General features: G+C 51.4%; 1 protein-coding gene across 1 annotated transcript in view; it reads right to left on the reverse strand.

Annotated features, from left to right (window-relative positions):
• LOC134799675 (uncharacterized) overlaps positions 1–12,073 on the reverse strand; it is a 70,769-nt gene that overhangs the window by 32,340 nt on the left and 26,356 nt on the right. The window contains 23 exon segments of the mRNA XM_063772114.1: positions 247–413; positions 445–615; positions 647–817; positions 849–1,019; positions 1,051–1,221; positions 1,253–1,423; positions 1,455–1,625; positions 1,657–1,827; positions 1,859–2,029; positions 2,061–2,231; positions 2,263–2,433; positions 2,465–2,635; positions 2,667–2,837; positions 2,869–3,039; positions 3,071–3,241; positions 3,273–3,443; positions 3,475–3,645; positions 3,845–4,073; positions 4,257–4,422; positions 4,826–4,966; positions 5,228–5,393; positions 5,613–5,683; positions 5,919–6,114. Coding sequence (XP_063628184.1) covers positions 247–413; positions 445–615; positions 647–817; positions 849–1,019; positions 1,051–1,221; positions 1,253–1,423; positions 1,455–1,625; positions 1,657–1,827; positions 1,859–2,029; positions 2,061–2,231; positions 2,263–2,433; positions 2,465–2,635; positions 2,667–2,837; positions 2,869–3,039; positions 3,071–3,241; positions 3,273–3,443; positions 3,475–3,645; positions 3,845–4,073; positions 4,257–4,422; positions 4,826–4,966; positions 5,228–5,393; positions 5,613–5,683; positions 5,919–6,114 — 3,872 coding nt within the window.

Below are 12,073 nucleotides of genomic sequence, written 5' to 3' on the forward strand. Positions count from 1 at the left end.
TGAATAGCCATTAGACAGTTCAATGAAATAAGAGTTTTGTCAAGTCGAGTTTATGTGTGTTGGCAGTTCTAAGTACTGCTACTATTGAAGCTGTTTATTTATAATCTCAAATTCCTTAGAAATGTAGGCGTCTTTCGTAATTTCCATATAATGAGGCTGTACGGTGTTGACTGGAGATAAAGGCTTGCACATACTGGGCGGGTAGCCTGCACTGTGCACTAGCAGGAGATGAAGGCCAGCACATACCGGGCTGGTAGGGCGGCGGCTGCAGGCGCAGCGCGGCCGCGAAGGCCTCGCCGCCCGTGCAGCCGCGCGCGCGCTGCACCAGCAGCAGCTGCGCCATGTAGCCGCGCTCCACGCCCAGCCGCAGCACGGCCGCCGCCGGGCACGCGTCCAGGGCCGCCAGCAGGGCGCTGTGCACTAGCAGGAGATGAAGGCCAGCACATACCGGGCGGGTAGGGCGGCGGCTGCAGGCGCAGCGCGGCCGCGAAGGCCTCGCCGCCCGTGCAGCCGCGCGCGCGCTGCACCAGCAGCAGCTGCGCCATGTAGCCGCGCTCCACGCCCAGCCGCAGCACGGCCGCCGCCGGGCACGCGTCCAGGGCCGCCAGCAGGGCGCTGTGCACTAGCAGGAGATGAAGGCCAGCACATACCGGGCGGGTAGGGCGGCGGCTGCAGGCGCAGCGCGGCCGCGAAGGCCTCGCCGCCCGAGCAGCCGCGCGCGCGCTGCACCAGCAGCAGCTGCGCCATGTAGCCGCGCTCCACGCCCAGCCGCAGCACGGCCGCCGCCGGGCACGCGTCCAGGGCCGCCAGCAGGGCGCTGTGCACTAGCAGGAGATGAAGGCCAGCACATACCGGGCGGGTAGGGCGGCGGCTGCAGGCGCAGCGCGGCCGCGAAGGCCTCGCCGCCCGTGCAGCCGCGCGCGCGCTGCACCAGCAGCAGCTGCGCCATGTAGCCGCGCTCCACGCCCAGCCGCAGCACGGCCGCCGCCGGGCACGCGTCCAGGGCCGCCAGCAGGGCGCTGTGCACTAGCAGGAGATGAAGGCCAGCACATACCGGGCGGGTAGGGCGGCGGCTGCAGGCGCAGCGCGGCCGCGAAGGCCTCGCCGCCCGTGCAGCCGCGCGCGCGCTGCACCAGCAGCAGCTGCGCCATGTAGCCGCGCTCCACGCCCAGCCGCAGCACGGCCGCCGCCGGGCACGCGTCCAGGGCCGCCAGCAGGGCGCTGTGCACTAGCAGGAGATGAAGGCCAGCACATACCGGGCGGGTAGGGCGGCGGCTGCAGGCGCAGCGCGGCCGCGAAGGCCTCGCCGCCCGTGCAGCCGCGCGCGCGCTGCACCAGCAGCAGCTGCGCCATGTAGCCGCGCTCCACGCCCAGCCGCAGCACGGCCGCCGCCGGGCACGCGTCCAGGGCCGCCAGCAGGGCGCTGTGCACTAGCAGGAGATGAAGGCCAGCACATACCGGGCGGGTAGGGCGGCGGCTGCAGGCGCAGCGCGGCCGCGAAGGCCTCGCCGCCCGTGCAGCCGCGCGCGCGCTGCACCAGCAGCAGCTGCGCCATGTAGCCGCGCTCCACGCCCAGCCGCAGCACGGCCGCCGCCGGGCACGCGTCCAGGGCCGCCAGCAGGGCGCTGTGCACTAGCAGGAGATGAAGGCCAGCACATACCGGGCGGGTAGGGCGGCGGCTGCAGGCGCAGCGCGGCCGCGAAGGCCTCGCCGCCCGTGCAGCCGCGCGCGCGCTGCACCAGCAGCAGCTGCGCCATGTAGCCGCGCTCCACGCCCAGCCGCAGCACGGCCGCCGCCGGGCACGCGTCCAGGGCCGCCAGCAGGGCGCTGTGCACTAGCAGGAGATGAAGGCCAGCACATACCGGGCGGGTAGGGCGGCGGCTGCAGGCGCAGCGCGGCCGCGAAGGCCTCGCCGCCCGTGCAGCCGCGCGCGCGCTGCACCAGCAGCAGCTGCGCCATGTAGCCGCGCTCCACGCCCAGCCGCAGCACGGCCGCCGCCGGGCACGCGTCCAGGGCCGCCAGCAGGGCGCTGTGCACTAGCAGGAGATGAAGGCCAGCACATACCGGGCGGGTAGGGCGGCGGCTGCAGGCGCAGCGCGGCCGCGAAGGCCTCGCCGCCCGTGCAGCCGCGCGCGCGCTGCACCAGCAGCAGCTGCGCCATGTAGCCGCGCTCCACGCCCAGCCGCAGCACGGCCGCCGCCGGGCACGCGTCCAGGGCCGCCAGCAGGGCGCTGTGCACTAGCAGGAGATGAAGGCCAGCACATACCGGGCGGGTAGGGCGGCGGCTGCAGGCGCAGCGCGGCCGCGAAGGCCTCGCCGCCCGTGCAGCCGCGCGCGCGCTGCACCAGCAGCAGCTGCGCCATGTAGCCGCGCTCCACGCCCAGCCGCAGCACGGCCGCCGCCGGGCACGCGTCCAGGGCCGCCAGCAGGGCGCTGTGCACTAGCAGGAGATGAAGGCCAGCACATACCGGGCGGGTAGGGCGGCGGCTGCAGGCGCAGCGCGGCCGCGAAGGCCTCGCCGCCCGTGCAGCCGCGCGCGCGCTGCACCAGCAGCAGCTGCGCCATGTAGCCGCGCTCCACGCCCAGCCGCAGCACGGCCGCCGCCGGGCACGCGTCCAGGGCCGCCAGCAGGGCGCTGTGCACTAGCAGGAGATGAAGGCCAGCACATACCGGGCGGGTAGGGCGGCGGCTGCAGGCGCAGCGCGGCCGCGAAGGCCTCGCCGCCCGTGCAGCCGCGCGCGCGCTGCACCAGCAGCAGCTGCGCCATGTAGCCGCGCTCCACGCCCAGCCGCAGCACGGCCGCCGCCGGGCACGCGTCCAGGGCCGCCAGCAGGGCGCTGTGCACTAGCAGGAGATGAAGGCCAGCACATACCGGGCGGGTAGGGCGGCGGCTGCAGGCGCAGCGCGGCCGCGAAGGCCTCGCCGCCCGTGCAGCCGCGCGCGCGCTGCACCAGCAGCAGCTGCGCCATGTAGCCGCGCTCCACGCCCAGCCGCAGCACGGCCGCCGCCGGGCACGCGTCCAGGGCCGCCAGCAGGGCGCTGTGCACTAGCAGGAGATGAAGGCCAGCACATACCGGGCGGGTAGGGCGGCGGCTGCAGGCGCAGCGCGGCCGCGAAGGCCTCGCCGCCCGTGCAGCCGCGCGCGCGCTGCACCAGCAGCAGCTGCGCCATGTAGCCGCGCTCCACGCCCAGCCGCAGCACGGCCGCCGCCGGGCACGCGTCCAGGGCCGCCAGCAGGGCGCTGTGCACTAGCAGGAGATGAAGGCCAGCACATACCGGGCGGGTAGGGCGGCGGCTGCAGGCGCAGCGCGGCCGCGAAGGCCTCGCCGCCCGTGCAGCCGCGCGCGCGCTGCACCAGCAGCAGCTGCGCCATGTAGCCGCGCTCCACGCCCAGCCGCAGCACGGCCGCCGCCGGGCACGCGTCCAGGGCCGCCAGCAGGGCGCTGTGCACTAGCAGGAGATGAAGGCCAGCACATACCGGGCGGGTAGGGCGGCGGCTGCAGGCGCAGCGCGGCCGCGAAGGCCTCGCCGCCCGTGCAGCCGCGCGCGCGCTGCACCAGCAGCAGCTGCGCCATGTAGCCGCGCTCCACGCCCAGCCGCAGCACGGCCGCCGCCGGGCACGCGTCCAGGGCCGCCAGCAGGGCGCTGTGGGAAAACAACTAACAATTACTTATTTAAAAAAAAACATGAAATAATCCCGGACTATTCTCAATAGAGCTTGCTTCTTAAAAATAGAATAGTCCAAACCGGAAGTATTCAAACAAATGATAATGCCGTGGTGGCCACTAACCACTAACGTAAAAATATAAAAAAAATGCTTCAAATCTAAGTGATCAGTGATTACCTGCAGGCGGACCGCGGCATGCCAAACGTCTGTATGAAGAGCGCCAGCTTATGCGCGGGGAGGGCCCGCAGCCCGAGCTCCAGCAGCGCCGGCCTTGCTGACCGCACGAGGTGCAACCGCAGCCAGTCCGGCAGCAGGCTGGTGGCGGTGCCGTCCGCGGCGAAGGCCGTCGGGGGTTCCCCCACCCAGACTGATTCTAGCCAGGAATACATTTCTTGGTTCGTGTCGTCTGTGGAGAGAGAAGCGAATTAGTGAGCACGAATTGTTTGGTTTAAAAGTTTTTATACCGTGCGCTGGCTGAAATTTATTTAGTACCTAAAATATTGTTTCGACCCCAGGCGGATCCCACTTTGACGTTGGCTAAATTCTCGACGTAGCCATATTACCCGAATATTGAATTGAGAACACTCACACGCGGAAGGGCCGTAGCACAGCAGCTTGTAGTGCGCGTGCGCGACGACAGAGGGCACGGCGGCGGCGGCGGAGCTCCACTGCAGCGTCACCACGTCGCCCGCCGCCGCGCCGCCCGAGCCCCACTCCGAGCCCAACTCCGGCGGCAGGGCTCCCGCTGTGCGCGCCTGGACATTACAAGTATTACAATGTTACTTTGATGATGCGTCAAATACAATTCGAACGTAAGTGGCATCGTAGCCTTAAGCCCACAAAGGCATGATGTAAAAAAAAGTAAATTATCAGCTTAGTATTCCTTCTAGTAGTTAAAATTAGGGTTTCTTTTACTATACCTAGTTACAACATCATATCAACAATGTCTTTAAAAGAATCTTCGTTTGTGCGTCAAAAACCACTCTTACTTTAGTGGTTGAGTTTATTGCAGGAATAACATCATGGTGCGGAATATGCGAGGGAAATTGGGATTTTTGAGTTGTATTCTTGTAGGGTTAAGATTAAGAGGTCGTTTACGATTTCATTAGCACACAATCTCTAGTCTAGTGGTTAATGAGTCATGGTTTTGTCACGTACCTTCCGCAAGTGTGTGTAGAAGATCGAGGTGATGGCGTGCAGAGTGCGGTGCTGCAGACGATCAGGCACAGCTCGGGGTTCCGCCGGTGGAAGTACGCCGCCTATCACTACTTGTCGTTCCATCACCACTTGGCTTAAGTCCTGCAAAAATAAACACATGGTAAGATTTTTCAGCAACAGTGAGAATAGACGGTATCTTGTCTTTTTTACGTGTTCACAAAAACGTCGTCAATTTAGATAAATATCAATAAACGTTTACTCGTGACAATCATAAACATGTACAGACAACAAAACCAGAAAAAACATGTCCTAGTGTACATCACGTAATGGATCCAGCATCGATCCAGGATCGTATTTAGTACGATGGCGGCGAGACGGGCGAGGGGTCGCCTAGTAACATACCAGCACTAGGGGAGGGAGGGTGTCGGCGTGCTCGGCCAGGAAGGCGATGTAGGCGGCGAGGTGGCGCGGCACGCACTCGGCGAGGCAGGCGGCGCGGAGGCGAGCGAGGACCTCGTCGCGGACTGCATCCCAGTGGTGAAGCTGGACTAGCAGCTCCAGCCACTCTCTGGTGGTAAATATTGCGTTGCAGAAGATCTAGTTTTAATATTCAGTAACCTCTGTATTGCGTCTTCTGATGACGACTGCCTATCGATAGTATAACAGGTATCAAATCAACATTTTGCAATTTTTTTTTATGATAACTATATCCTCATATTTACAAGTAAACAATAGCTACAGAAGTCACTTAGATGAACAAGAAGGTCACACTAAACATTGCACTTACTCAGGGCCGACGTCTGCGTTGTAGTCCATTTCAGCCGTATCTTCGGCCTGCGTCAGAACTAGTTTGAGGCCCTGCAAAACCAACAAAACATTTAGTTTATCCAATAGTTCAAAACAACTACAAGAGCCTTATCCTTATTGCCCGCTTGAAACAGCGGTCTCCAAAGTATGGCCTATGAAAAGTGCCTAAATAGATTCCTACTCTCGAAAAGGAAGCTGATTCCTGACTACGGCCCGAGGGCCATAGAAGTCGGATCAAAGCTGCTATTTCGAGTAATTGTGCAAAAACTAAAACCCGCTTTCATACCCTGTTAGCTTGTGCGCGGGTAGGCGCATGCGAGTGCGCGAGTCGCTGCGTGTAGTACTGCAGCACGGCGCGCGCGCCCTCCTCGCTCGCCGCCACCGTGCGCCGCAGGTGAGCGGCCAGCTCGCCCGCTTTGCCTGCTTCGCCGCCCGCACCGCCCGCGGATAGGAACTCGCAGAGACATTGGACTGGTAGCACACTGTTGAAAAAAAAAATGTACAAGTGTGCAAACTTGAGTGGATGCTCGAATAGTAAACGCAAACGTATGCAAACACGCTGCACAGATCTCTTCGAAATTTAACGCCACACTGTATGATCGCTTGACGCTCGCCACTAGAATCCTGGTCATGGCACCAATTTTAAACACGATACCGATGAGATGTCTCCCGGTCGAAGGAAAATGAACATAACTGACTTTAAGGAGTGATGACACCGTAGAAACAATAATGAGATAAAATAAGTAGATACATTTTCTGAGCCAACACTATTATAAGGTGGTAAATGAAAACAAACTTATGATTTTTCATATGACTAGGTGAATAAAAACAAAAGGCTCGACGTTAGCGCGTAGTTTAGTGTAGTCAACATTTAAATAAAGATGATGATGGTTACAAAAAGCCTACTCCGTTCACTTTAACAAAACAAACAATAGCAGGTCAGTTAAACTGCGTCATCACAAGGTAATTAAATGACGTTCGTCAAGTCGTAACGGGACGCGATTGCTCAGCGGCAACCGGCAACCTATATAAGAAATTATAAAAATATGGCCTTTTACTTCGACGGTACTAATATTTCACGAAAGCGTTTGTCTCATTAGTTTTGTTTACTAATGAATTTAACTAGGAAAGTTAACAGACAATACAGCATATAAACTATGTCCATTTCAATCAATCACTGCATCCTCATGCAATGTAAAATATTTTCCTTATTGACTCAGGCTAGTTGTTATTTAAATAATCTTTACCTACATGGCTAGTATGTCTTCTGGCTTTATGCTCAGTGCGTCTCCCTCGGTATAGGCTAGACAGAAAGGGTTTACCGAGCAAAAATGGGGAAATACTTGTGCAAGCTACACAGGAGGTAAAGATAAATATTGTTGTTGCAGCCATGCACTTATTGTGGCTAGTTGTCCTGCATGTACCCTGTTAGTCCGTTATATTTCAAGATATTTTTCAATAAATTAGAAAATGGTGTAAGCGTGGCAGGGAAAAATGTTCTACGAGCCGGTTAAACGTGACGAGACTGAAAACTGGACTGAAGTACAGATGACACTTGAAAAGGAAATTTCTTGAGGTTGACGTTGGAAAGGAAGTTATATCATGACATCTGAAGTTGAGGAAAACCAATACCTAATGCTTGTTATGTTATAAAGTACGAGCTCGGATCACATTGTGGGATTATGAAGATGAACCATTCTTGGAAAGTTTTCGTCGATCCCAAAAAGATTCACGATGATATCTACGGATGTGAGTTCGACTTGTGGCCCGGACCCAGGATCCACCCGGATGAAATGTTTCCGTACGTGTATTGGATAATGTTCAGTGTCTTCACCACCAACATAGTGGTAGCTACAGGGAGTGTTATATTCGGTGTCACCTCATGGATCCTAATCACCCGATGGAGACAATTTAAGAACTATGTGTTTCTGAATGTGATTATAATGAGTATCGTCACTTTATTAATGAACTATACATTAAACCGGACGTTTTTCTATGCTCATTTAAATAATGGTGAAGTGTTTGATATCACGTACTTTAAACTGCCCACGTGTAAGATTTTAGTTCAAGTAGCGTTTGTGCTATCTCGCATAGCGATGAGCCACTGGCTTTTGGTCGCCACTGTGATGTTTTACATGGACATCGTAAAAGTGTTTAACAATCGGATCCGACATAGATATCTGATTACAAACTTATTCACGTGGGTAGGGACTTTATTAGAAGTATCCGTACTATTCTTAACAGTATGGTTAGGTAATTTAAAAGTTCGTCACGTAGGATACATATCTTTTGGTATAACTTGTTTCTATAAAGCGATAAATACGGTTTTGTATTTGAGGGTGTTATACACCTTGATAACTTTAGCGAAACGTGACAAAGGTTCACGTAAGAATGTGTGTCAGAATATAACTTTTTCAACGGCCGCTTGTATAACGTCGGCGATATCGTTCTACCCGCCGATGTTGTTGGCGATAGACTTCACGCAGAACATCACGGTGCGGCATATTTGTATAATAGTGAGTTTGCTGAGCCTGTTCGGTGTGCTGGGGTTCTTCTTGTCCATGCGAAGCCATCGGAAGGCGTGGCGTAACCACCTGCAGCGGCGGAAAGCGCGGAGCATGGATACGTTAGCCAACACGGTTTGACTATGTTTTAAGTTCTCTAAGGGTTCTAAGGGCTGATTTAGACGGCGCGCGAACTCGCATGCGATTTTAGTTACATTGCGGGCTGTTGATTACGTCCAATTCAACCGACCAATCAAAACCCGCAATGGTATGAAACTCGCATGCAAGTTCTCGTATCATCTAAATCAGCCCTACTTAATTCGTCGATTTTCCTTTGCATTAGTAACTACTAACTAGGAAAAAGTATCACCTGAGATGATCCAGTTAGAAGGTCGAACCATACTGTTCTACCTTAGGGGTGGCCAGGGGGCGCCATAAGCCTTCAGTAAGAAGTGCATATACTTGGAAAAATTCGACCTATGCCGCTGTGGCCCGGTGGCCGAATGGCACGGGCACCTGCCACGATAGCAGAGCAGAGGACGCAGGTTCGATTCCAGCCTGGGGCACTGGAGGCCTTGGTCACTCTTTCTTAGTACGTATATGACATTTATTTCAGTTTAGGGAAAAGTATTTAATAAATATAAATAAGTAATAAAATGTAAATGTTCTATTAGGTTAAATTATTGATGTTTTTACAAATAATATAATACAAAAATGTTAATGACCAGTAAGTTTAGATATAAATATGTACTTACTCCTCTTTTCGGCAGTCATCATAGACAATGATTAGACTAAGCATGTTAGGTTAGGTATTAAAAAAAGTAAAGACTGCAAAAACTCAAAAAGTTTGTAAACACTTGTAAATAAATGGATTATAATTTGTTTGAATAATTATTCATTTGTTGTTTATTCATTTTGGCGTTACATCATATTTTTACCCCCCTACAATCGTGGTGCATTTGCACTGCAATGCAACTGTATTAATTTAAGGGGAGAAGCTTTGTTTGTGTGTTCCCGTTTTCCTCCAAAACGACGTGATTGGTTTTAAATACTTTTAATTTTTGGTAAAGGTTACGTAATACACCAGTATCCTTTACCATGAGTTTGACACTGACATTCGCATAGCGACTGCGTAAACTAACCCACATGCAAAATGATTTATTTCGTCGTAAACAATGCATGTCCCTCGTACTGACATTGGTGCAAGCGAAATGCACTGCATTTGAGTTGACACAGTCGCTAGCGTTTAGGGCCGCGTAAAACTCATGGTGAGGGTACAGTTCAGTGCAGTGATGGTTCTTAGACATCGCAGTTATAACTACAATTTTGGCGGGGGGTTTTATAATATATTTTAAATAGAGCTGTGCTCAGAGTTGGCTTTTGCAAATACGTTTCCTCAACTTAAATTTGTCTTGTAAATAGATATTGACTCAAAACTTCATGTCAGTCTCATTGAATATTCAGTAGGCGTCGTTCAACGCTTCCTTTGCAAAAGGGAATCCCTAGACTAAATGCAATTCAATTACAAGGACTTATAAATGTGGTTACATAAAGTGGTCGGAAAAAAAGTCCCGGTTTCGATAAAAAAAGGATATAATACGTTATATATATAAGCAAGCATTATTAAATAAACTTATATGTGACCGAGCGAGCGCCAAGCGCGAGCTAAGCGACTCCGTTTAACTCGGGAAAAAATGTTTTCGCAGCCTGATTGTTCTCCTCTACAATTCGCATTTTTCAAAAAGTTTATTGTATAAATTTGACATTACAGTAAATCGTGACCCTATTTCACCCATTTTCGTCATACCAATTTCATAACCTACCTACATTACATATCTAAACAAATTGTACATACGACATTTTAGCCTGCAAACTAATTATGACATTCACAGTTGCCCTTGAGACATATTAGTGTAAGTACATAATTAAAATGAGCTTCGCGTGTGCTCGCGTGTCCACCAACCGGGAGACTACCACCACCGTCGAAATTCAAGGATCGTATGTGTCCAACTATTTCGCTCTTGCATTATTCGAGGGATAGACTGATTATTCGTGTGAGTCACTCGTTCGCGATAGCCTCTCGCAACTAAATTTATTGTGTGTAAAGTACTTATTGTGCGTGTTCTATTTTCGTTCTGAGGGAGAGGCCATACAGACTTGAACTAAAAGTGTTAGTGTAAAATCCAACAAGAAAAAATAAAAGTTGTGTTGTGATTTCGCTGTTGAGGAACGAATGATAAATAGCCCACCTATGTCGCGAATAGTTTGGTTCTATAGTTCAACAGTGAAAGGAAAATATGAGTTTAGAAGACGATAGTGAATTGGCAGACATTCAGTTTCATTTTGTATGTAACTTTAAATTGTTCCCATACTCTGAAAATTCTTTATATAAATTGTCATATTTGGCTTACTGGACAGTCTTGGGACTCCTCGCCTATGGCGTTTATGTTGCCATACTCAGTATATTATTTGGTATCATCTCGTGGAGAAGACTTAAGAAGTGGAGAAAGTTTCAGAACTATGCGCTCCTCAACGGGATTACCCTGATTGCGCTATTGTCCATATCCACGTACTTAAGTGAAAATATCAAATGTCTGAATCACTTTGCATTTTTTGATAATGACAAACGCTTTATCGTCGCTCAAATGGTGCGAGCGTGGTTACAAATATCGATGAGCCACTGGTTGCTGGCAGCTGCAGTTATATTATGTACAGACTTTGTGAAAATATGCAAAATCCCATTCAGGAAAAGATATTTAGTCACGAATATCTTCGTATGGATAGCACCAGGTGTGGAGGCAGCTATAATGTTCAGCATAGTATACTACTACAAATTTAAAATACATCAAGTGGAATACATCACTTGTTTATATTTACTTGCTAGTGGAATTATGTACGGGACAGTTTTTTACAATCTAATATATCGAGCAATACGTGACGGTGGATCGAAAAGACATTGTGAAAAGATTATGTTATCTTTTACCGCATCGATTTTTGCCTCCTATATTCCTATGACAATATTGGATTTGTTCACAAAGAGCTTGCTGGTGAAAAATGTTGTGTACGGAGTAGGCGTAGTGAATATGATTGGAGTCATATTGTTCTTTTTGTCGCTGCAAAATCATCGCGACGCGTGGTATGAATACCTACACCGGTGAAATGTGCAAACATTGTGAAAACATTTTGTTACAGTGACTTCTAAGAGAATTTAATTGTCATTTAACTGCGTCTTTGCTTGCAGCAATAAGAACTTTAGTGACACTTCTTAACAATTACTTTTCTGAATTAAACGTTACACTGAAGGATATTAAGTATACAGGGTGGAAAGGCACGACGATCCTTTCCGGAAATGGGAGATAGTTTAGCCTAAGCTCTATATTTTCTCCATAGAAACTATGTTAATATGGGCAACCGTTTCTAAATTATGACCTTTTAAACATCCACGCAAAAAACTACTTTGTTCTAACCCTAACAGGTGACAGGGTCAATGAACTTACTTGTAAACAATCAGTATTCGACAGGAAATTATGCTTATTTGTTGCCATCTAACCATTTTTAGGTCTGCTTACAGCACGGTAAGAATCATTGCAGGATTTTCGCTTTCTTAGTGGTTCCACTTGTTCAATACTTGAATGAAATAGTTATGTTATTCCTTAATATTAATAATACTAACCACAACATTGTTTACAACGACAGTTCAAATGGTGACATTGACAACCACTCAAAAGTACGCAATCGTCTTATAAATATCTCTGGTTTCCTTGACTGATAAAAAGGTTTTAGTTTCTTAACACGTTTCACAAAATTATTTTCGAATAATAGGGAATATTACTGCAATGTTCTGCCGCCAGAGTGCAGTACTCAACATAGAGTAAAAGCATAGAGTAACTTATACATACTAGGCCTTAAACAGTTTTTTGACAAGTTTTCACTATGA

This window comes from Cydia splendana, chromosome 18 (assembly GCF_910591565.1).
Source record: "Cydia splendana chromosome 18, ilCydSple1.2, whole genome shotgun sequence".
NCBI lineage: Eukaryota > Metazoa > Arthropoda > Insecta > Lepidoptera > Tortricidae > Cydia > Cydia splendana.